Source organism: Sceloporus undulatus, chromosome 2 (assembly GCF_019175285.1).
Source record: "Sceloporus undulatus isolate JIND9_A2432 ecotype Alabama chromosome 2, SceUnd_v1.1, whole genome shotgun sequence".
Classification (NCBI taxonomy): Eukaryota; Metazoa; Chordata; class Lepidosauria; order Squamata; family Phrynosomatidae; genus Sceloporus; species Sceloporus undulatus.
The window spans coordinates 23,935,457-23,961,000 of NC_056523.1; the positions used below are offsets into that span (position 1 = coordinate 23,935,457).

At 44.1% G+C, this 25,544-nt stretch overlaps 1 protein-coding gene across 1 annotated transcript in view; it reads left to right on the plus strand.

Moving 5' to 3' along the window:
• The window catches only part of LAMB2 (laminin subunit beta 2), a 61,349-nt gene that overhangs the window by 31,327 nt on the left and 4,478 nt on the right, over positions 1 to 25,544 (plus strand). The window contains 13 exon segments of the mRNA XM_042447442.1: positions 193 to 424; positions 1,632 to 1,795; positions 2,371 to 2,595; positions 2,745 to 2,962; positions 3,348 to 3,444; positions 4,147 to 4,519; positions 6,910 to 7,094; positions 10,802 to 11,043; positions 12,971 to 13,174; positions 13,693 to 13,837; positions 15,565 to 15,772; positions 18,151 to 18,292; positions 23,022 to 23,198. Of these exon segments, the coding sequence (XP_042303376.1) occupies positions 193 to 424; positions 1,632 to 1,795; positions 2,371 to 2,595; positions 2,745 to 2,962; positions 3,348 to 3,444; positions 4,147 to 4,519; positions 6,910 to 7,094; positions 10,802 to 11,043; positions 12,971 to 13,174; positions 13,693 to 13,837; positions 15,565 to 15,772; positions 18,151 to 18,292; positions 23,022 to 23,198 (2,612 nt within the window).

Consider the following 25,544-nt stretch of genomic DNA (forward strand, 5'->3'; position numbering starts at 1 on the left):
GATGAGGAAAGATGCTTTTAGGACTTTCTACCCCATTTACCTCCAAATAACTCGGCAACACCATTTATTTTTGTGCTGCAGACAGAAAAATGTTTTGAGTTGGATTTGGAGGGGAGCGCCCCATCACCTAGCACTATAACAACAGAATGTCTTGGGAAAACCCTAATATGCATATATTGTTTTACTTCTCAGCATGCCAGTGCAGCACTGAAGGGTCCTTGAGTGGATTCTGTGACAACTTCAGTGGACAGTGCACATGCCGACCTGGTGCCTTTGGTCTCCGCTGTGACCACTGCCAGCCTGGTCACTGGGGTTTTCCAAACTGCCGCCCATGCCAATGCAATGGACGCTCTGAGGAATGTGAGCCACGGACAGGTAGCTGTTTGCATTGCCGGGGCCACACAGAAGGAGAGCGATGCCAGAGGTAAGATCACTATTTTATTCTGAAGCATAGCTTAGAAAAGTTATTCTGAGGACTTGTGGTTCCTAGAATTCCCCAGCCAGTAAATAAATGGTGCATATTGAGACAGGTAATCCTTCTGGTACCCTAAAAGGGATAGCAAGATCTGTTAGGTATTCTTTCTTTAGTTTTGCCATATTGTACTGGCTAATGTGACAGTAGATATACAGTCTGTGTCCATTCTGTGCCCCCTTCCTTCTGCACCAGAACTTCTGTTTCAAGAAAATCCAGATTCTGGGTTGTAAATAAAATACAGTTGGCAGTCCACATTTGCGGCTTTGACTTTTGCTAATATGATTATTTGTGGATTTGATCAATATGTTCTCTCTGGGAACCTCTAGGTCCTCCATCGTGGCTCTGCCAGAAGTTGACCATAAAAGCACACTGGAGGACCTAGAGATTTCTAAAGAAAACACTTCTCTGGCCATTTATAGGTCCTCTAGTGCTCATTTTCTGCCCATAGTCTCCTTTGGAGGTCTTTAAACAGAGGCTGGATGGCCATCTGTCAGGAGTGCTTTGATTGTGAGTTCTTGCAGAGCAGAGGCTTGGCCCTTTGGTTCTCTCACAACTCTATGATTCTATGATACAGGGCTGGCAATTCATTCCTTAAATGGGTTGCCAGGCCCCTTTCCACCTCTGAATGAAAAAAGTGCATTTCTCAGTACCAGAAAGGAACTTATGGACACTTCTACTGTTGGTTTAGGCTTTTTTTTTCTTCTTTCATTTTTTGACATTTTGCATGGTGTATTTAGCTCCCCAGAGTTTTGGTGGGGAGTAAGGAATACAATAAGAAACTGAAGCAGCTGACAGTCAGGGCCTGTGTGGCCAACGAGGTCTGGGAGCATCAAAAGGCATGGAAGAGGAAGAAAAAGTCCTATAGCACTGCATATGCCAATATGCCAGTCATTGGAATACCAGACTTCCAAGTTTTCTTCATTAGATTCCAACCCTTTTTCACATCCATGAGGTCTAAAAACATGCTTTGAAAATCAAGCAAACTAGAATGTTATGTCATAACTAACCTGTGCCAGATTATCTGTGTTGCTGCTTGTAATAGAGCACCAACCCAGATATGGAAAATAAATAAACTCATAGCTCCCTTTATATCTAACAATGATGTATGGCAATGTGTTTATAAAGATAACTTACTCTTTGCCCCCTAACTCTATAGTTGTGTCTCTGGATATTATGGGAACCCATTGCTGGCTTCAGGTGGTCACTGTCGCCCCTGCCCTTGCCCTGAGGCACCTGGCTCTGGACGCCATTTTGCTGCCACTTGCCATCAAGACAGCCGCTCTGGAACCGTGGTATGCAGCTGCCTTGCAGGCTATACAGGCAAGTGGTTCCTATTCACCCACTTTGTAGGCTCCAGGGTGGAACTTGGGCTTCTAGGAAGGGTGTTGGGTTTTACAAAATGAAGTCTGCTTTGGAAAGGTGTCATGAGGTAAGAATCTACCTTAGCATCTCACGTCAAGGCAGGCTTTGCATGGGTCTCTGGCAGAACTTGGAAATGATATTTCGTTGGATAACAGCTTCCATGAACAGTTCCAGCAATGTCAGCTGGGGGATTCTGGGGGTTATAGTTTTTTAAAAAAAGATCATTTCTAAGGTATGGTGCTGAAGACTGTCTGGAATAGTTGTGGTTTGGAAACAAATGGGTTACTTTTTAAAAAAATATTAAATAAAAAGGCATAGTTACAGCACATACTTATTATTCTCATACATATATTCATATAATCAGTATTCTAATATCTTATTTCTAATTACATTTTATAACATCTTTTTCTTCATATCAAACTTTTGGTTCATATCAAATGTCTGGTTCTACAGTGTGTGTGTGTGTGTTGAGGAGGCAAAGACTTAGGGGACACTCCTACTTATTCCAAATGGAACCTCCTTGTTTCACACAGGCCCACGCTGTGACGAGTGTGCACCTGGGTATTATGGCAACCCTTGGCAGGCTGGGGGACGATGCCAGCCCTGTGCCTGTAATAACAACATAGATGTGGCCGACCCAGCTTCTTGCGATCGACGGACAGGCCAATGCCTCCGATGCGTCTACCACACTGAGGGGGATCAATGTCAATACTGCCAGGGGGGCTACTATGGGGATGCCACTCGGCGCACCTGCCGTCGTGAGTATCTGCTGTGAGGAAGAGCTTGTGCCTCTGGGGCACAATTTCTTTCCATTTCTTTAATATATAATATCTGTCTGACTCACTAGCACCTCCTTTTCTACTAAGCGGAAGTGGCTGAGTTTAGTCTTTCTGTTCTCTTGCTTTAGGTTGCTCCTGTAATTTCCTGGGCACAGTACGCAGCGAGTGCCCATCACAAGACCAGTGTCAATGTGAGAAGTACAGTGGGCAGTGCCGGTGCCTGCCCAATGTCCAAGGGCAGAACTGTGACCACTGTGCTCCCAACTTCTGGAATATAGCCAGTGGGCAGGGCTGCCAACCGTGTGACTGCCACCCCCAGTACTCACTGAGCCCCGCTTGCAATCAGGTGAGATTAAGCTCATCATCAGGCAATATCTTCCTTGCCTATGGCCACAGGAAGACTACTCTTGTCTTGCTAGTCCAATATGAATCCACAGATGAATAACACCTGTGCTGAACCCAGGATCTTCTGAAAACCTCACCTGGATCAATGATTGGATCTATCACAAACATTATATTTGATACCCATAGACTTAAGTGCTGCTGCTGCTGTTACCACAATGACTACTGTTACTGCTTTTGCTGCTGCAGCTATGTCATCTTCTACCCAAGTCATATATCTTTGCCTTTATATTTTGACAATAACATTTTAAATCTCACTTTGCCATGGAGTAGGTGATATTGAAGGGAGAATTTCTGATGTTGTGTTTCTAACTTGGCTTGTTTTATAGTTTACAGGGCAGTGCCAGTGTCGACCAGGTTTTGGAGGCCAAACCTGCTCAGAATGCCAGGAAAACCACTGGGGTGAACCAAACCAGCAATGCAGGGGTGAGTGTGGTTAGCAAATAGGTGGAACCAAAATCTTAGTGAGTTTAGAATTTCAGCTAGAGAGTTCTAGTTTCTCATGACATATCCCCACCCACCCATTCTGTGCCTTCCACAGGTTGTTGCAGGAAAGCCTTTGATTCCATTTTTGTATATCTTGAAGTATCTTTGTTTTTGTTTTACGGCAATCCTGTGAATGAGAGACCTCTAAGAACTCTGTTATTAGTGGTCATACTCAGGTTGCCTACAGGATCATCTTCTCCCATATAATCTACCCTGTACACCCAGGGCCACAGGGGGACATTTACTTCAGTCAGCCAGGACTAGGCTAGCAGTTGTCACCCAGACGACATTTTCATCAACTGCCCCCAAATTGTGGAATGATCTGACAGCTGTATATGTTATCTGAGTTTAAAATAGCATTAAAGACTAGTCCAGCAGGCCTTTCCAAATGACTTTTATATTATCAGTTTTAAATTATGAACTGAGTGTTTATAATATGTGTTGGGGTTTTTTAACTTATGTTATATGTTTTGTAACTGGTGATATGTTGCTGTGTTTTAACCTGTTGTTGTTCCCCACCTCAATCCATAGGGAAAGGCAGGTAAAAAGTAGTAGTAGTAGTAGTACTAGTAGAAGAAGAATAGTAATAGTAGTAGTAGTAATGATGAGGATGATGATATACTAAATCTGTGTTGTGTGCAGCCTGCGACTGTGATCCTCGTGGGATTGAGAAACCACAATGTCACCGTATCACTGGGCATTGTTCTTGCCGGCCAGGCGTGTCAGGTGTGCGGTGTGATCAGTGTTCCCGTGGCTTTGCTGGTGAATTCCCTGCCTGCCAGCCATGCCATGAGTGCTTTGGGGATTGGGATCGTATTGTTCAGGACTTGGCAAGCCGCACTCGCACCCTGGCCCAGCGTGCCCAACATCTCCAACAGACAGGCCTCACCGGTGCTTTTGAGGGTGCCTTCCGGCAACTGCAGGAGAAGCTGAGTGCTGCCCAGGCCATTGTCAATGCACGCAATGCCACTGCTGGTGCCATCACTCACCTCTTGCATGGCATGGATGAGCTGCGGTGAGTAGACAGTAATTTTAGCATTATGGAAACAGTCAATGGGGACAAATTAGGCTGGAGCCTAGGAGCAGAGCATAGGTAGATTAAGAAGTGATTTCTTGGACAGGGATTGCAGCTTGGTGGTAGAGCTCAGGTTTGGTGTACAAAGTTCATTCCCTGGCATGACCAGGTAGAAATATCAAATAGTAGAACTGAGGAAGAGAGCCAGCATGGCGTAGTGGTTTGAGTGTTGGACTATGACTCTAGAGACCAGGGTTTGATTCTCCTCTTGGCCATGGCCTTGGGCAAGTCACACACTCTCAGCATCTGGGGAAGGCAGTGGCAAACTTCCTCTGAACAAATCTTGCCAAAAAAAAATAATCCCATGTTAGGTTTGCTTTAGGGTCGCCATAAGTCAGAAATGACTTGAAGGCACACAACATCAACAGTGATGAGGAAAAGGTCCCTCTGTGTGAGATTTAGAGAGCCACTTTCAACCAGACATAGCAAATAGTAGTTAGTCTATTTCTTAGCATAGAGTCCAATCTGACAAGCCCCTCCCCTCCAAAGGGCCTTCTCCTTCTAAACCCCCCCCCATGTATGATAAGGGACCTTATCACACATGGGGGTGGTTGCAGCTCAGATCCGCAGTCACTCCTGTTCTAGCAATGCAAAGTCTGATGTTTTTCCACACCAGATCCAGAGTCACTCCTCTCTAGCAATACGGATTGAGGTTAAAACGTCATGTTTTTCCACACCTGGTTGCCTTTCTGTTGTCCTTCCGAAGTGAGGGGCAAGCGAAGTCAGTTCGATTCCAAGCAAGTCACGTGATGCGGACTCAAGCAAAGGGGAGTGAGTGCACATTGTATTACCATACCAGAGCATACTTTGAGGGTTCAACGATTCGAATCGGAACCCTTGCACATGCTCAGTGGGGCTCTGGACGCTGTCCTCCTTCCCTGCCCCCTCCTTAGCTGTCATCCTTCATCGGGGTCTAGGAGCAGTCAGGGGATGATGGGATCGGTCGCTGGGGGTCCCTGGGGCCAGGATTGGGATGCAGGAGCAGTCAGGGGATGATGGGTTAGCTCGCAGGGGGTCCCTGGGGCCAGGATCGGGATGCAGGAGCAGTCAGGGGATGATGGGTTAGCTCGCTGGGGGTCCCTGGGGCCAGGATCGGGATGCAGGAGCAGTCAGGGGATGATGGGTTACCTCGCTGGGGGTCCCTGGGGCCAGGATTGGGATGCAGGAGCAGTCAGGGGATGATGGGTTAGCTCGCTGGGGGTCCCAGGGGCCAGGATTGGGATGCAGGAGCAGTCAGAGGATGATGGGATTGGTGGCAGGGTGAAGGAGTGGAGCAGATTGGGGTCTAGGAGCACGCATGGGATGATGGGATCAGCTGGTTGGCAGAGAGGAGGAGATGGCATGAAGGAGGAGGAGGGGGATGACAGAGCAGGATGCAGGGGCCAAGGGGGGTGGCATTGGAGTGCTTTTCCACACCAGACCAAATCGCAGTGCAATCGAAGGCAGCCTAGAAGCGAATTTTCTGGAGTCACTTTTTCCCTGTTTTTACCAAAATGAGGGGTGACTTCAGAAACACTGCTCAAGCAATTTGCAAGGGGCTCCCATAGAAATCAATGCCATCTGATAAAACAGTCGGTTTATGACATGAAACCGCATCATTGGAAGTGCAATCACTTTGGAAGTGAGCTGGAACTGAGCCACAACACCACCAAAAAACTCCGTGTGATATACTCCACGGTCCCAACATAGTAGATGGAGGATCTGGGGGATTGTAAGCCATTCCAAGTTCTGATCAATTTAAAGTAGGGGTGTGGAATGTATGGTCCAAGGGCCACATGTGGCCCTACAACCTCTGCCCTGTGGGCTCCCAGGACAGCCCCAAACTCCTGGAGCCCTATAAACATTTTTAATGGGATGGGGTAAAAAAAAATTCACCTGAAATTTACTCAAGCCACCACAAAAATAAAGGCATTTTGGGTCAACTACTAACTGATGAAAACGCCCCAAAACAGAAATTGCCAGATTTCTAGCCCAAATAAAAGTGATGTCACATCACTTCTGGGTTTCTCAGAATGCATTTCTGCATCCAATTGTATGTCTGTGTGCCCCTGGCTTCTGGTGTAGTTGCACACTTCAGATTTATGAGGGGATAGAATTCAGAGACCTATCTGTGTTAGTCTGGATCATCAGTATGCAAAGGGATCTTATAGTACTTTTGAGACTGTGCAAAACAACTTCTTTCACACTGTTGGTCTCAAAGGCACTACAGATTCGCTTTGCACTCCTGATTAAAGGTTATGTCCTGAGGAGGGGCAGCAGCAATAGATGAGCGTCCCAGAGCTGGTGCATTTAATTCATTTACTTTCTTCTGACTTGTGTTCCCTTCTCAGGCAGGAGATAGCTGATGTAACAGAAACACTAACTCGCCTAGAAGGATTTCTGACAGCCACCCAGGACAAGAACTTCAATGCCAACCATGTCCTGGGCACATTGGAGCGTGGTGCTCGTGGCCTCAACCTCAGTCTGGCAGAGCTGGCGCGTCAGCTTGATGCCCTTATGAATGCCAATGTCTTGGGTAAGTCTCCACTGCACACTTTCAGCCTGAGGCCATCACAACATAAAAAAACTTGAGGCCATTAATTTGCTTACCCTTTCATTTATATTTTCCACTTTTTTTAATGATGAAACTCAGGTTCAAAACACACTGCAGAAATAATCCAGTTCAAGACCACTTTAATTGCCCTGGCTCAGTGCTAGGGAATCTTGAGAGTTGTCATTTATTGTGGCATCAGAGCTCTCTGACAGAGAAGGCTAAATGTCTCATAAAACTACAATTCCCAGAATTCCCTAGCATGGAGACAGGAGTTAAAGCAGTCTCAAACTGGATTATTTCTGCAGTATTTTGGTCTTCAGATAGACATGTTTTTCTTCTCATTCTCCCTTATTTTATCTTCTCTTTCATAAGAAAAAATACTTTTCTAATGACAGTGAACCAAGCGAACTTCTTGGCTAAGTAGGGAATAGAACATTGGAGCCTTTTTTCACACTCCACAATTATGGCACAGTGATTCCACAATAACTGCCATGGCTGCATCCTATGGAATCCTGGGACCTGCAGCTTAAATGGAAGTACTGTATTTTCTGGCGTATAAGACTACTTTTTAACTTAGGAAAATCTTCTCAAAAGTTGGTGGTCGTCTTATACGCTGGGTGTCGTCTTATAGGGCGGGTGCTGAAACTTCCGAGCTGGACTGGAGAATCTGCGGTCGCCACATATGGTGGGGGGAGCTAAAAATGGCCGCGGCCGCATCCCCTCCATATGTGGCGACCATATGAAAGCAGGAAGGGATGCACTGCACAAGTACGGTAGAATAAAATCTTGGAGACAGGGAGGGCTGGGCAGGCAGGGAGAGCTGACCAATCCAAGCAGGCTTTGCATACAACAAGTTTTCCTGCTAAGTATCTGCATGTCATAAGCATTTTAATTAAAATTACCATATTGAAATCAAATCTGATTTTTAAAAAAATTTATTTGGTGTGCGTTGGAAGAGGGGTAGACTTATATGGCAAGTATATCCCAAACTATATTTTAACTGGAAAAGTTGGGGGTCGTCTTATATGCCCAGTTGTCTTATACGCTGGAAAATACGGTACTTAGAATTCCAAGCCAGAGAACACTGGGACCTCCCCAAACAACAAATCCCAGGATTTCACAGGGTGTTCCAGTGGCAGTGAAAATGAAATCATACTACTGTAACTGTGTAGTATAAGCAGGCCCCATGTCTTATGGCTGCTGTCATGTCCTGTTCCAGGGGTGAGCAAAGTTTGGCCCCCTAGGTATTTTTGAACTCTAACTCCCATCATTCTTCAGTATTGAGGGATGGGGCTGATGTAAGGTACATTCTAACATTTAAGTTGACCATCCCCGTCATGTGATATTTAATAATAATAATATAAATAAAAATTTTATTTCTATACCGCCCTTCTATATAATCAGGGCGGTGTACAGCATTATAAAAACATCCATAACAAAACAATGCAGATACCTTACAATTAAAAATTACAACAATATTAAAAACAGTCTAGCCAGCTTGCCACTGCTGGCATGGGGGGGAAGAACTAATTGGGGCCTGTGTCAGGGAATGCTGATTTGAACAAAAACATTTTAAGCCCCTTTTTAAACTGGGCCATTAGGATTTCTTTCTGCCTTACCTTAATACCCCATACCCACTCAGTTTACTATAAAATCTGAGAGTGGGATATGACTGGGAAGTGCACCAGTAGGCAGATGCTTACTCCCTAATTGTGGTAGTTACCTACTTCAGTGTTGTTCATAAGAGCATGCGCTGCAAGCAGGAAGAACCTGATTCAGATCTCAGCTGAGGTACGAACTCATTGGACTGTAGTGGTACGCATAATACTAAAACAATGGTCATCATGCCTGATTCAGCATTCCACATGACTGAATACAGTATATGTATCTGTCATAACAGATATTTATGTGATTAGGATAGAAGGCCAAGTCAGCCATCAGTTTTGCCTCTCACTCCAGATGAATTGCAAAGTTTTTAAAAAAAATCCTCAGAAAAATTCTTGGCTATGCAATGTGATGCAGCAGCCAAGAAAGCCAACACAATTCTTGGTTGTATCAACAGGAGTATAGTGTGTGGATCAAGGGGAGTGATAGTACCACTGTATTCTGCTTTGGTCCTTAACCACCTGGAATACTGTGTCCAGTTCTGGACACCTCAGTTCAAGAAGGATGTTGACAAGCTGGAGTGTGTTCAGAGGAGGAGCGATTTAGGGAACTGGGAATGTTTAACGTGATGAAAAGAAGGTTAAGAAGGGACATGACAGCCATGTTTAAATTTTTGGAGGAATGCCATATCAAAGAGGGAACAGGCTTGTTTTCCATGGCTCCAGAGACTAAGACAAGGAGCAGTGGATTCAAACTACAGGAAAAGAGATTCTACCTAAATTTCAGAAGGAACTCTCTGATGGTCAGAGCTGTTCAACAGTGAAACACAATGCCTTGGAGTGTGGTGAAGTCTCCTTCTTTTAAAAAGAGGCTGAATGCCCATCTTTTGGGAGTGCTTTGATTGTGTATTCCTGAATGGCAGGAGGTTGGACTGGCCTTTGTGGTCTCTTCCAACTCTATGGACTTTTTCACATGGAGGAATGTATCACTGTCCCAAAAGAAGAAAAAAGTGGGGCCAATACGAAAATGCATGAAATTACGTAGCAGCTTATAACATGCAATGACAAACCCAGCATCCATCTGAAGGAGAAAGCAGTGCGAATGAATTCATCACATGAGTATGTACCCATCGGCTTCTTCCTTGTGAATTAGCATGTTTCCATGTACACAGGAAGGAGAGGATCACGTCTGGAAGATTTTACAGTTCTGGACCCAAGGACACCCCCCCCCCGAGTTAGAGGTGGACGGAAATGAGGAGGAGGCATGCTTAGGCTCCTCATCTTTACCTTTCCCCTCCCCCCTTCACTAATTCATCCAAAAACAGCTGCTTTCCTCTCCACAGCCAGGGAGTTCAGGAAGGAAAATCGCAACAAAGGATCATCGGAATTGTAATTTGTCTTTATGGAGGGGAATCCCACAGCCAAACTGCAATAGCAATAGCAAGTACATTTCTATACCGCTTATCAGTGCACTTAAGCACTCCCTAAGCAGTTTACAAAGTGTAAGCTAATTGTCCCCAACAAGCTGGGTTAGCGACCTCGGAAGGATGCAAGCCTGAGTCAAGCTTGAGCCCTTTCACTGGGATTGAACTCACAACCTTATGGTTTTGAGTGATTGGCTGCAGTACAGGCATTTAACCACTGGAGTAGCATTTCATACTAACGCAAATGCAAATTGACTGCAAATTCACAGTAGAAAAGGATTTACAAATTTGATAGTTTTCCTAATGCAGCTGTTCCTGTGATGAGTCACGATTGTGTTTGGATTGCCCTTCATTTGCGTTTGATGTTGTGTAATATTCTCTTGCAAAATAACGTGAAATACCATGGATGACCCCGGATTGACAATCGGTTAACCTTCCAATTTTCCCCATGTGTTAAAGTTATATGATTCTTAAACTCTATGTATGTGCATTTATCTGAGCATAGGGAGTTGTTGGGATTCCAGAGGAGAAGCTTTTGGAAGCAAAGTGAACAATTGTGAGTGGGATTTTCCATAGGCCAATAGGACCAAACATTTAGGGGATTTGTTGCCAGCACAGTCCTTTGATACCTCTGCTTGAGCCAGTTTTTCCTCCTGGCCAGGTGCCTATGACAGTGTCCGCCAATCCTTTGTGCAGTCACGAGAAGCAGAGCACCGGGCCAACACCTCCACCTTGGTGGTGCCCAACCCTGTCAGCCAGTCAGCAGCTACCCGACGTCGCACAGAACACCTGATAACAACACGGAGAGATGCTTTCAACCGGCAGAATGCAGCCAACCGGAGAGGCTTGACTGACCTCTCGACCCGTATTGGAGGGCTGAGCCTGCACCAGATAAATGAGAAGGTGGGTGAGGCTGGGGGCGGATGCCTGGAGGGAACCTGGAGCTGAAGAAGAAGCACCAGTATGAGAATGGAGCATGATGGAAAATGATGGAGAGTAGGGAAATTTTTCTTAGGCATCAAAGATTGTGGAAATTAGCCAAAGGCCACATAAAGTTAGAGTGAATCCTATCTGGGCAAAGGAAGAATAATGTCAGTGTGATTCAAATCCCTGCTCAGCCCTGGAAACCCACCTGGTGAAACTGTGTAGGTCACACTCTGTCAGCCTCAGAGAAAGATGGGGCCAAGTAAATCCCATGATAGGTTCTGCCATGTAAACCCCATGATAGATTCACCTTAGGCTTGCCATGTGTCAGAAATTACTTGACGGTACACAACCAAAAATGAAGTCAACGTAAAGAGCTTATGTACTGGGAGCAGCATCATATAAGCTACTTGTAGGGGCCCAGGGCTGTTTGGCAACCCTTACTAGAATTTCTTTTTAAAAAATCTTGTTGCAACTCAAGCCTCCAGGAGTGAAAGTTCTCTTTTAAAACAACGCCTCTGCAGCCCCAGTGCTTGCTCAGTTCTGATGTAAACAGACTGCCTTGGTGGAGGGAAAAGGCAGTTCAACTTGAAAGTAGACTTGAAAGAGAATAGTCATAGAATCTTAGAATTGGAGGGGGACCCCAAGGGACATCCAGTCCAATCCCCTGTCATGCAGGAAGACACAATTACTCCACTTCTAAAAGATGCCCATCTAACTTGTACTTAAAAACCTCCATAGCTGGAGCGTCCATCAGTGGTGGGAGAATCGGAAATTATATGGACTGCAGAATCAAACAAACTAGTAGAAGCCAGGCTTGACAATGCAATTATTAGGTGGATTTGTAATTGGTTGACCAGCTGAACCCAAAGGGTGCTTAACAATGGCTTCTCTTTTAGAAGTGCATAAGCCTCTTGGAAAGAAGTGACCAGTGGGGTGCCACAGGGTTCTCTCCTGGGTCCAGTGCTATTCAACATCTTTGTCAATGACTTGGATGAAGGAACAGAGGGCATGCTTATCAAATTTGCAGATGGCACCAAATTAAAAGTAGCTAATACCCCAGAGGAGAGGATCAAAATTCAAAATAACGTTAATAGATAAGAAAGCTGGCCCAAAACTAGCAAAATGCTTTTGACCATGGAGAAATGTAAAGTACTGCACTTAGGCAGAAAAAAATGGAATGTATAGATAGGGGACGGCTGGCTTAACAAGACAACATGTGAAAAGGATCTAGGAGTCCTAGTAGACCACAAGTTGAACATAAGTCAACAGTGTGATGCAGCAGCAAAAAAAGCCAATGCGATTCTAGAATGCATCAATAGAAGTATAGTGTCTAGATCAAGGGAAGAATAGTGCCACTCTAATCTGCTTTGGCCAGGCCTCACCTGGAATACTGTGTCCAGTTCTGGGCACCACAATTCAGAAAGGATGTTGAGAAGCTGGAGTGTGTCCACAGGCGGGCCACCAAAATGGTGAAGGGTTTGGAAACTGTGCCTTATGAGGAAAGACTTAGGGAGCTGGATATGTTTAGCTTGGAGAATAAATGGTTAAAAGTGATATGATATCCCTCTTTAAGTATTTGAAGGGATGTCATATTGAGGATGGAGCAAGCTTGTTTTTTGCTGCTCCATATAACAGGACCCAGAACAGTGGATGCAAGCTAAGGAAAAGAGATTCCACCTTAACATTAGGAAGAACTTCCTGACAGTAAAAGCTGTTTGACAGTGGAACACACTCCATCAGAGTCTCCTTCTCTGGAGATTTTTAAACAGAGGCCAGATGACCATCCGTCATAGGGGGTGCTTTGATTGTGTGTTCCTGCATGGCACAATGGGGTTGGACCGGATGCTCCTTGTGGTCTCCAGCTCTATGATTCAGTAGTTCTCTGCCTTGTTTTTTTTCCTAGGTATGTGGGGCTCCAGGGGATGCTCCCTGTGCCACCAGTCCCTGTGGAGGGGCTGGCTGCCGTGATGAAGATGGCAGGCGGCATTGTGGGGGGCTCAACTGCAATGGGGCTGTGGCCACAGCTGATAATGCCCTGGACCGGGCCCGTCATGCTGAAGGAGAGCTTCGCCGTGCTGTAGCAGATGTGGATATCCTGCTGCGTCAGGTAACTTTTGAGAAAAACAGCAAGACCTGGGTAGAATTCAGAGACATGGTTGTGTTATTCTGGAATATCAGTGTGCAAAGGGATTTTGTAGTACCTTTGAGACTGAGTGATAGAAGTTGTAGCATAAGGTTTCATAGACTACAGTGAAGCAGGGTAAGATCCAGGAAATATTTTGCATATTATATCCATCGGAAGTGTCCAGATGGTGTGATGCACATTATATATGTCGGGAGAGTAAATGCACAAATGACTATATTCCTGATGCAATAACATCCAAAATCCACAAAACAAATGCACAAGGAGTGTGATGCAGGCTTTTGAAGCTCCACTGGCTTCTTCATCTAGTGAAGGTGTTAAAAATCATACAGGATAAAGAAAAAAGTGATAATGTTAAAATCATGGGCCTACATATTGTATATATATTGTCTATGTATATTCCTAGTGTTCATGTTCTCTAAATTCCTATGTATCTGCTGCCTCCTGCTGGCTCACTTGGGCATCTGCTGTCTTGTTGGCAGGTGGCTGAAGCAAAGGCCCAGGCAGGGCAGGCAAAGCAAAGAGCGCAGGCAGCTTTGGACAATGCCAATGCCACCAAAGCCCGGCTGGAGCGCTCTAATAAGGAACTGCGAGATCTCATCCAGCAAATCAAAGGATTCCTGAATCGTAAGTTGAGGATCAGGCAGTCTTTCTTCTAGCCCATACCTTTTACATTCTTTTATTAATTAAATCTATACACTATGCTCACTTTCCTCACTCAGCACCAACTTAGAAAAGGAGTCTCTTCTAGGAAGATTATGTAAAATATTCTATACATGATTTAAGACATCGAAGAAAATATTCTCCCATCCTAAATTTATAAGACAACTTTAAAAAAACAAAAAATGCACACATTGATACATCATACAGTACATAGAACTGATAATAGATTGCATACTTCTTAAGTCATGTCAGCATGGTTTATCTAAGTCAAGGATTTTTTTAAAATCAACAACAACAAAAATCTGGTTTTAGCAGCTCCAGAGCAACCCACATCCTACACCAAAAAAACTCAAATGCTGCGGTTAGAATAAATCTTAGGGTCACCAAAAATTGGAAGCACTTGAAAGTACACAGCAGCAGCAACAACAACAACTGGTCTTTCCAAGGTGACTGACAGTTTTGCTTGGTGCTTTCTTGCAGAATGCCAGATGCTGGTCCAAATGCTTTTGAGATTTCCTCCAATCCCACCTGAATTAGACCAGTCCAGCCTCTGTTTAGGAATCTCTCTCTCATCTCAAAACTATAATCTCTCTTTGACATTTCTGCCAGAGAAACAGCAAATCTAGCTGTGTTTTCTATGGACTTTATCACATGGGCAAAAAAGACAGGAGCGTAGCGGGATGCTTCTGTCAATATTGTGCAATAACATGAAGATTATCACATGATGTTGCGTGATATTGCTATTATCCCATGAATAAAAAGCAGTGCTAGAATTCCTCTTTACTCATGTGATAATCACAGGATAATAGCAGTACCGTGTAATGATGTGTGACAATCTTTGCATTATTGCATGATACTGATGGAAGCATCCTGCTATGTTCCCGTCTTTTTTGCCCGTGTGATAAAGTCCTAGGTTTGGAAGGAGGCTTTTACCTTTCCTGATTCAGTGATTCCATCCCATCTGTCCATTCAGTTATCCCATCCATTCTCGCATGCTGAGATGGTGGGAAAATAGTGTGTGTGTGCGCGTGCGCGCGGCCTTTGTCATTCTCCATTCACCCTTGTAGCCAAAAGGATTGCCAGCCTGCTGTGCATTTGAGTGCTGATACAGTTCACCTGAGTGACCGACAGCCTTGGATAAATTTGGATCCCATTTTGGGAGAAATGCAGGATATAAAGCAAATAAATAAATTTAGCTGCTCCTTTTTAAAACCAGGTAAACTAGGTAGTTTTGTAAGCATACCTCAAGAAAGCATGCTATTTCATTTTTGGACTGGTTGCAACCTCTTTCTGCACACAGGAAGACCCAGAGGTCTCTGACCTGATTTCAAAGGAGAAACTCACCCTGTTCTCTACACTGAGGAAGGAGAGATTTGCCCCAAGAATGAACTGTATCCTGCTCTAGTAGCATGCTCCTTATTTTTTGTTCATATTTTCATCTTGGGTTGTTTTAAAGCTTTGCTTCTCAGGAAAGCTCCTAAAGAAGCTTATATATATAGATAATTCTTATCTGGGTGAGAAAACATTTTCATGATTTGTGGGTAGCAGCAGATATTGTAAGGTTTTTTGGGGGGATATTAATGAAGCAGAAGACAGAGGCACATTTAGAGGTCTTCTGGATGATCTGGGGCAGAAGGAAGGGTGGCTGTTATTCTACCCATTCCAAGCACTAATGACCCTTTCTCACACAGTTGAGGGGGCTGATCCTGACAGCATTGCCCTAGTAGCTTCTCGTGTGTTGGAACTCTCCATCCCAGCATCCCCTGCTCAAATCCACCATCTTGCTGAACAGATCAAGGAGCGTGTCAGCAGCCTGGCTAATGTGGATGCCATCTTGGACCAAACAGCAGGGGATGTCCGAGTGGCAGGGCAGCTGCTGCAGGATGCACGCCGTGCCAAGTAAGTATGTGAGGGAGCAGGAGAAGAAGGGAACACTAATCAGACAAAGACAAGTCACAACTGGGCTGAACTTTTTGTTCGTACAGGTTGAGTATCCCTTATCTAGAATTCCAAAATTCAAAATTGTCAACATCGTTGGCTGAGACAATGACACCTTTGCTTTTTGATGAGTCAGTGGACTCATTAGGTATATAATTACCTTCAGGGTGTGTGTTTATAAATTGTATACAAAACCTAAATTAATGCCATTCCCATCCCCAAGATACCTCATTAGGTATATGAAATATTCCAAGATCTGAAATCCAAAATACTCTGATCCCAAGCAATTTGGATAAGGGAGACTCTCTCTGTAAAGTCATCTTTTCCTCATAAGTGGCAGCACACTGTTCAGGAAAGTGAAAGGAAGGGCTAAGAGTCCACCCCAGCCTAGCGAGCTTTAGATGAATTGGATCATATCTTCTGTCCATTGGCCATGCCAACTGGAGATGATAGGAATTAGAGTCCAGAATATCTGGTGGGAGAGGTACAAGAAAGATGACTTTGGACCCTACAAAACTATGGAATAGCCTACTAGAAAAGATCCATCTAATCACCACCCTCAATGCCTTCAAGAAGGCAGTTAAGACGGATCTTTTCCAGCGGGTTTACCCATCCAACCCTGTATAGGAAATTTGTTTTATTAATGCTCCACTCTTTGATTATAATTCCTGTACAACCTTAATGCTGTTGCTATTATAGTATGATGATACAGTTAATCTTTATTTGAAACTACTATTGTTGGTAGTATTTCATTGATTGTATTCTTGTATTTTTATATTCTTGTATGTATTTTACTGGATGTAATCCCACCTCAGTCCTCAGGGAGATGCAGGAAATATAAATAAATTATTTATTTTTATTATTATTATTACAATACTAAACTGCCAAGGGACTCTCTAACTCTGGAGAAGACCTGTGGGTTGGCTGGCTGAGTGGACTCACCATCTGAACTCCAGTACACAATTGTTTTAAATTCAAGGAGAGTCTGACATGGATTAATGTGAATAGATTAGGAAAAGATCTTTTTTGGGACCACAGTTTCCAAAATACCCTAGCCAGATGGGCTAGTGGTGATGCTACCTAAGGGATTCTGAAAACTGCAGACTGAAAGAATGACTTTCTTGACATGGAAAAAACCCATTCTGTGAATAGAAATGGGTGGACAAGAAATCTTTTTCCAGTAAAGAACATGAGTACACTATGGATGTAGGAAGCTTTCTTATCAGGCATCACAGATCCAACAAGCCCCAAAATCTTGGCTTTTACTAGCAGTGACTCTCCAAGGCTTCAGACAGAGGTCTTTCCTAGTCATGCAGCTGAAATCATGTTAGCTCAAGAATGAATGCCTGAGCACTTGATCATATAAAGCAGGTGCCCTCTACTACTCAGCTATGATCCTTCCTGAAAGGATAGTCAGTCAGATGCTGTAGCTCAATTGCGAAAACATTTGCTTTGCATGCTGAAGGTCCAGGATTGGGGCTGGGATCCTGTCTGGAACCCATAATTTCTGTCACCAGTTAGAATATATCACAGTTCCAATCTGGTATCCCCCACATGATTTGAACTGCAGCTTTCAGCAACCACAGTCCCCAACATGAATTATGAGGATTTTATTCCAAAAAATCTAGATGGCATCAGGTTAGGGAATGACTGGTCCATCGATCAGTAGTCTCAGCTGTTATAAAGTCACTTCTGATGACCCAGACACCTTTTGTGTATTATAAAGGTGGGTAGCTGTAGAAAGTCCAGAGAACTAATTTTCAGCCTCCAAGAGATTAAAATCAGGCTGCACTGCTTTAGACTGCACTAGCCCTAAAAAAAGAAAAAGAAAAATGAAAGTGTCTTACACTTACCTCATAGGCCTATAGTCTTCTTCTGGTTTTGATTTTGGCAGCTTTGGGTAGCTTGTGATCCCAAACAATTTCTACACAAAACAATCACTGTGAGAGGCATCAAGGAGCAGTAAAGCCAGCCTTCCTGCAGGGATGGGTCATTGGCATGAGCTACCAACCCAGCCCCTCAATGTTGGGGCCATACATGGCTCAGAGGCTGCATTTTGCTCACAGGCATGTAAGGTGTGTATAATACCTACAATAGGAGAGAAACCCACATTTATTAGATGAAATACCTTTCCACAATGGATAAGAAGTCCATCCAGCCTGACATGCCAGCTGTGGCCAGACAGATGCTCAAGAAGGCAGTGCAGAAGAAAGCTACTGAGTGACACTAGTTAAAGGCTGTTAATAGACCTGTAACCTTGATGACTCTTAATGCTAGTGCTATAATTCTGGTGAGGGTAAAAGGCTGTATTTATACAAGAACAAATCTTCCCTCTCCAGTGCTCGAGCAGAAGGTGTAAAGAGTGCAGCTCAAGCCGTGAAGAAAGCTCTTGATGATGCCAAACGGGCCCAAAGTGCTGCCGAGAAAGCCATACGTGATGCAGCCAGTGATATCCATCACACAGAGGATGTGGTAAACAGGGTAAGCCTCCTTGTGAATCCTCTGCTTCACAAACAATATACCTATATTTTACACCAAGCATGAGGGACATCAGGCCCTGCAGTTGAATCTGGTCATCCCAAGATCCCGGTCTGGCTCTCTGGGATTTTATGACATCATTTGCAAGCTTCCCACATTTTGTATGTTTTCCCCTTGTTCTGTAAGGTGGAAATGCTTCTCCTTAGGTTAACTTAATAGCAAGAAGTATGTTCTTCTAAACTACTGATATATTTGCCTCCGTGTTTTGCATTTGGCCCCACTGACCCATGAAAGAACACACACACACACACACACACACACACACACGTAATTAATCTGAAACAGAATTTGGCCCTCAGGTTGAAAGAGGCTCTTCATCACTTATCTGTATAAAAAGCCCCTTGTTTTTCTTAAACCATAGAGAATTGTAGCACTTGAGGCCCAGCAATGGTGAAGATATGCTTCGAGGGTACAAAGAAGATGGTATGATCTAAGAGAGATGAGCCATTGTCCTATTTCTGTGGTTTAGAGCCCTTTCATACTAGAGAATTGTAGCATTATTATTCCACTTTAGCTGCCATGGCAATATATGGGATCCTGGAGTTTGTAGTTTGGTAAGGCACTAGTGCTCCTGGAGTTTGTAGTTTGGTAAGAATTCCAATACATCACAAAACTACAAATCCCAAGCTTTTACAAGATGCAACCATGGCAGTTAAAGCAGAATTCCAGTCCTATAAATGTGTTGTGGGAAGGGTCCTTAGGAAAGCTTTGCACTAGCCCTTTACAGTAGCAATAAACTGTTACTTACATAATGAAGCAATTCAAAAAGAAAGATTATATCAGGGCCTTTCTAACTCACTTATCTGAGCAAGGGCTTGCTTAAGTTTGCACTGCCTCCGAAGTAGTCAGACAAGTGGTTAATGAGGCAGTTTTTCTAGCTAGTTGATGATCAAACAAAGCAGGTGTACTCTGTTGTTTCTGCAGTCCTGCAGGAGATGGGTCTGTGTATTTGAGAATTTGGATAGATTACAGGTGACTAGTTTTGTCCTGTGGACAGTCCTTTCTTCTTTGTTTATATATTTGTTTATGTCACACACCCTGTTAAAATTCAGGGAGACTAACAATTTATATTTTAAAAAGTGCTGGACCTCATCAGCAAAAGGGCTGGAATGCTTGTATACTGTATACCACCTGCTGCATCGTTTACCACCAATTAAGCTTATCTTATAGCAGTGATTTTTGCCAATGTTCAGTGCTGAAAGAACTCTTGGGGAGACCTGGAACTACACTCAGTTCTGGATCAGAAAATGAGGGAAGTGGTAGACTGGGGGAACTGGAACAGCCTTGACAATGAGGCCCCCTTTCCCATTTTCACGTCAGGGCTAGAGAACCAGTGGCCTCCCTGATGTTGTTGGACTCCATTTCCCATCGGTGTCATCTAGCCTGGCCAGTGGGGAGGGAGGATGGGACTTGTAGTTCACTAACATCTGGAAGCGCACTAGATCTCCTTCCCTAGTCTATACAGTAGCCTTGTATATGACTAATGTGTGAATAGAGTTAACACATTAGTGATCTTCCTGAAGTTGCTGGACTCCAATTTTCATCAGCTTGCCTATTGGGAAGAAAAGATAGGTACAGTTGTTCATCAAGATTTGGAATGAACAAGATCAGGAATAAACAAGGAGTGTGGGACTCCTCCAGACAAGACAGGCAGCATGAGAGAAGGGAAGAGAGAGGTTGGAGGGTCTCATGCAAAGGAATAGATGTACAAGGAAAAGAGACAGCAATCCATCTTCTTGTGTGCCCCTCAGCTATCAGAAGAACCAGGTTCACTCTCATCTCCTGAACTTAGAAATATGCTTTTAAAAAATGCTGCCATTTTACTGTTTAGGAAGCAGTGGTGGCATAACCTGCTGGATTGCTCATGACTTGTCTGTCCTTTTCCATTACTTTTTGTGGGGTGGGACCCTTTGGACTGATAATAGAATGGCATAATACTTGAAAATATCCTGTTGGATTGCCTCTAAAAATGCCCCCAAATGCTCTTTAATTGTCACTTTCAAATGTAGAATCATAGAGTTGGAAGAAACCACAAGGGCCATCTGGTCCAACCTCTTGCAATGCAGCTCTTAAAGGTTCCCTGACAGATGGCCATCCAGCCTCTATTATTATTATTATTATTATTATTATTATTATTATTATTATTAAGCTTTATTTATATAGCGCTGTAAATTTACACAGCACTGTACATAAAATCATTTAATTAGACGGTTCCCTGCCTTCATGCTTACAATCTAAGAAGACACAACACAAAACGAGAAGGGAATGGTTGAGGGGAAGGGGATCAGGTCCAGCATTTTTCTCTCCCTCTGAGGCCTGGACCATGGCAGATGGACAGATGGAGGGCTCTGTATCTTAAGGATAGGCCTGATGGCATTGGCCCACCCTCTCTCTCCCTCGGAGGCCAAGATGGAGTCAGATGCCTTGTGGGAAGGGTTCAGTTCCTTTAGTGAGGCCGGGTGGGAAGGCCTACCTTTCTCTCCCCCTCAGAGGCAAGGATGGAGTCAGATGCCTTGTGGGAAGGGTTCAGTTTCTGTTTAAGGCCTCCAAGGAGGGAGACTCCACCACTCTCCGAGGGAGTGTGTTCCACTTCGAAAAGCCCTTTCTGTCAAGAGGTTCCTCCTAATGTTGAGGTGGAATCGCTTTTCCTGCAGTTTGCATCCATTGTTCCGTGTTCTGTACTCTGGAGCAGCAGAAAACAAGCTTGCTCCCTCCTACAATATGGCATCCCTTCAAGTATTTAAACAGGGCTAACACATCAGCTCTTAACCTTCTCTTCACCAGGCTAACATCTCCAGCTCCCTAAGGCGTTTCTCATAGGGCATGGTTTCAAGACCCTTCACCATTTTAGTCGCCCTCCTTTGGACAAGCTCCAGTTTCTCAATGTCCTTTTTGAATTGTGGTGCCCAGAACTGGACACAGTATTCCAGGTGGGGCCTGACCAAAGCAGAATAGAGTGCCACTATTACTTCCCTTCATCTAGACACTATAATTCTATTGATGCAGCCTAAAATCATATTGGCCTTTTTAGCTGCCGCATTGTACTGTTGACTCATGTTCATCTTGTGATCTACTTGAACTCCTATATCCCTTTCACATGTAGTCCATTCAGCCAAGTGTACAGATCCTATACCTGTGCATTTCATTTTTCCGCCCTAAGTGCAGTACCTTGCATTTCTCTGTATTGAATTTCATTTTGTTAGCTTTGGCCCAACTTTCTAATCTATTAAAGTGATTTTGAATTTTGAACCTGTCCTCTGGAGTATTAGCTACTCCTCCTAGTTTGGTGTCATCTGCAAATTTAATAATAATAATAGGATTTATTTATATCGCCCAATCACTGGGAATCCGGGCGGCTTACAACAGTAGGGAAATACAAAGCAATAGCAATAAACAATAACAATAAACATAAAATAATAAACAAATTTAACATAGCAGTGCATAGCAAACAACAACAACAACAACAACAATAATATCACAACAATTCAATAATGACAAAAGCCTAACATGGATGATTACATTCAAATCAATAATTATCAAAAAGAAATCCCCATTTCCAAACCCCAATTCTGTCCTCCAAGTAATGGATAAAGATGTTGAACAGCACTGGGCCCAGGACAGAATCCTGTGGGACCCCACTGGTCACTTCTCTCCAGGATGAAAAGGAGCCATTGTTGAGCACCTTTTGGGTTTGGCCAGTCAACCAATTACTAATCCATGTAACAGTTACTTTGTCTAGCCCACATTTTGCCAGCTTGTTTGCAAGAATGTCATGGGAAACCTTGTCAAAAGCCTTACTGAAATCAAGATATACTATATCTATGGCATTTCCTTCATCTATCAAGCTGGTAATTTTATGAAAAAAAGAGATTAGATTAGTCTGGCATGACTTGTTTCTCTGAAACCCATGTTGACTTTTTGTGATTATGGAATTGACTTCTAGATGTTCACAGACTCTCTGTTTAATGATCTGCTCTAGAATCTTTCCTGGTATAGATGTCAAACTAACTGGATGATAATTGTTGGGATCCTCTTTTTTCCCTTTTTTGACGATGGGGACAATGTCTGCCCTCTTCCAGTCTGCTGGGACTTCTCCTGTTCTCCAGGAGTTCTCAAAGAATATTACCAGTCGTTCCAATATTGCATTTGCCAGTTCTTTTAATACCCTTGGATGTCGTTCATCTGGTCCTTGAGACGTATATTCATTTAGATTAACAAGGTATTCCTGTACTATCTCCTTATTCCGTGCTGAGAAAACACAATTAAAATTCTTGCCTTCTCACTAATTTGGAATGTAATTTCTTCACATCGTCATGAAAAAAGTAAAACATGGCAGTTAACTATGGAACAAGTAAGTTGTGACTTCTCAGTTGTGCCTGGCTCCATATTGCAGTGTCTGGGGATACCAAAAAGGAGGTAACAGGTGCAGGTAAGTAATTCCCCCTTTTCTTTGATGGCCCTTAAAATTCTGGACAACATTCATCCTATCTCCAATCAATTTTGCCCCTATTGTGACCCTACACTAATATTTTTTTTCCATGGTCGTCTCTGGATGTAGAGCACGTTAGACGATGTATGAAGCCAGCAGCCCAGTGGGTGAAGTGATGCTGTCCCACATGTTTCTTTTTGTTTATCCATCTGCTTCTCCCTCTTGCTTCCCTTCTCCTCCCAGATCCAGGCAAAGACAGCAAGTGCTGAAGGCCAGTTGGCTGCTGCCATGGAACGGGTGGGCCACCTCGACCAGCAGGTGGATGCTCTCAAGATGAAACGGGCCAATAACAGCCTGGCAGCTACAAGAGCTGAGGAGACAGCTAGTGCTGCCAGAGATCGAGCTGGAGAGGCTGAACAGGTATGTGAGGCTGGATCCAAGCTCCAGAGCATGGTTGGGAGAAGCTTTGGCTCTCAAGCTGTTTGGGAGCTACAAATCCTACAGTACTTTACCACTAGCTTTGCTGACTTGGGCTAAAGCGTTTGTAGGCCAAAACATCTGGGCTGCCAAATTTTACTTACATTACTTCTCTAAAGGGTCTTCCTTCCCTTTAGCTCTCCAATTCTGAATATTTTATTTAAAAAAAATAAGTAGTGGCATGGGCAGTAGGTATCCCATGGAACTCCAAGGCTGCATCTGCACTGCAAATTAATGCCGTTTGACACTGCTTTAATTGCCATGGCTCAATGCTGTGGAATTCTGGGATTTGTAGTTTTGTGAGATAGTTGGCCTTCTGTGTCAGAGAGCTCTGGTGCCACAACAGACTACAATTCCAGGGTTACATGAGATGGAGCCTTGCAATTAAGGTGGTGTCAAACTACTTCGACAGTGTTGCAGTTGCCCAAGAATCTTTGAAGGCATCACCCTGACTGCATAGTGTGTGCAAAATTTATACGCACAACCATTTATCTGTTCATTGTAATTTTTTTATTTTTCTAGTCTGCTTTTTCTCATACAGACCTTAGGAAGGTGCCAAAAAGTAATGCATAGCCAGTATTTCAGGTACAAATCAATACTTGGAAGCCTTTCATATTTTTCTCCTGGTACTTCATGTATTTTCATACACTTAATTATTTCATTGATTCTGATGCCAACTACATTTGTTTTTTGTCTTCAGTGCTTCCAAAGATTTAGACTTTCCAGTTTCACCCCAGTGTATCAAAAGTTACCAGAAACCACAAATGACCTGACAAACTCTGTTGCTATCACTTAAGTTTTCCAACACAATTGCAGTACAGGAATAAAATGTATTTATTTTGTTTATTACACATTCTGTTATATATTTCTTCCACCCCAAGATCACTTCATCCTGCTTTATCCTCACAAAAATTCTGTAAGGCAGTTTAGGCTCAAAAGATTTCTTGGGGCATTTCAGATTCCCCACAAAATATTTGATAACTGAATAAAACTTGCCAGGATGAAAAAGGGTGATTCTGAAAGATGGAAAGCCTGTTGGAATCAGGCCTGGAGAAACCAGGAATATAGTATTTGGTTACCTGCTGTGACCAGTTTGACACATTTGGAGATTTTGAAGCTTTTCACTCAAATGTCCTGCCTTTCTTTAGTCACAATGCCTTGTTTGTTTGGGCTCTCCATGCATTCCTGTGTAATAATTAATTTGGAGGCAGTGGCCCATCAGCTCCAACCAGCATGGCCAATGATAAGGAACTGTAGGATTTATAGCCCCAAACCTTTTAGTCCCAAGGACAGGACTATCCATTCACTCATACCTTAGTCCATTATGTAGTCTTCCAGCCCCTAATGTGCCACAGACAGAGTGCATAGACTGAATAGATGGAGCAAGTGCCTGTCACAGCAAGTGACAGAGCAACAGCCCATCCTGACAATGAGGTTTATCACATGGAGATTTTTAGAGCTTTTGCAGGTCAGTTCCAACGTGACTGTGCTTCCAACAATGTGCATTCATGTCAGAATGTGAATGTGTTATCAGACGCCATTCCTTTCTATGGAAGCTCCTTGCGAGGTGCTTCCGCAATGATTCCAAAGTGACCCCTCATTTTGGTAAAACCAAAAAAAAGTGACTTCACAGAATTCACTTCCAGGCTCACTTCAATTGCACTGCGAATTGGTCTGGTGTGGAAAACCACTCCAATGTCACCCCCTTGGCCCCCTGCGTCCTGCTCCATCATTCCCCTCCTCCTCCTTCATGCCATCTTGCCCCCTCTGCCATCCTGCAACCCATCCCATCATTCCCATCATCCCCTGCCTTCTCCTGCATCCCAGTCCTGGCCCCAGTGACCCCCAGCGAGCTATCCCATCTGCCTTCTCCTGCATCCCGATCCTGGCCCCAGGGACCCCCAGTGAGCTATCCCATCATCCCCTGCCTTCTCCTGCATCCTGATCCTGGCCCCAGGGACCCCCAGTGAGCTATCTCATCATCCTCTGCCTTCTCCTGCATCCTGATCCTGGCCCCAGAGACCCCCAACGAACTATCCTATCATCCCCTGCCTTCTCCTGCTTCCTGATCCTGGCCCCAGTGACCCCCAGAGAGCTATCCCATCATCCCCTGCCTTCTCCTGCTTCCTGATCCTGGCCCCAGTGACCCCCAGAGTTATCCCATCATCCCCTGCCTTCTCCTGCATCCCGATCCTGGCCCCAGCGACCCCCAGCGAGTTATCCCATCATCCCCTGCCTTCTCCTGCATCCCGATCCTGGCCCCAGGGACCCCCAGTGACCTATCCCATC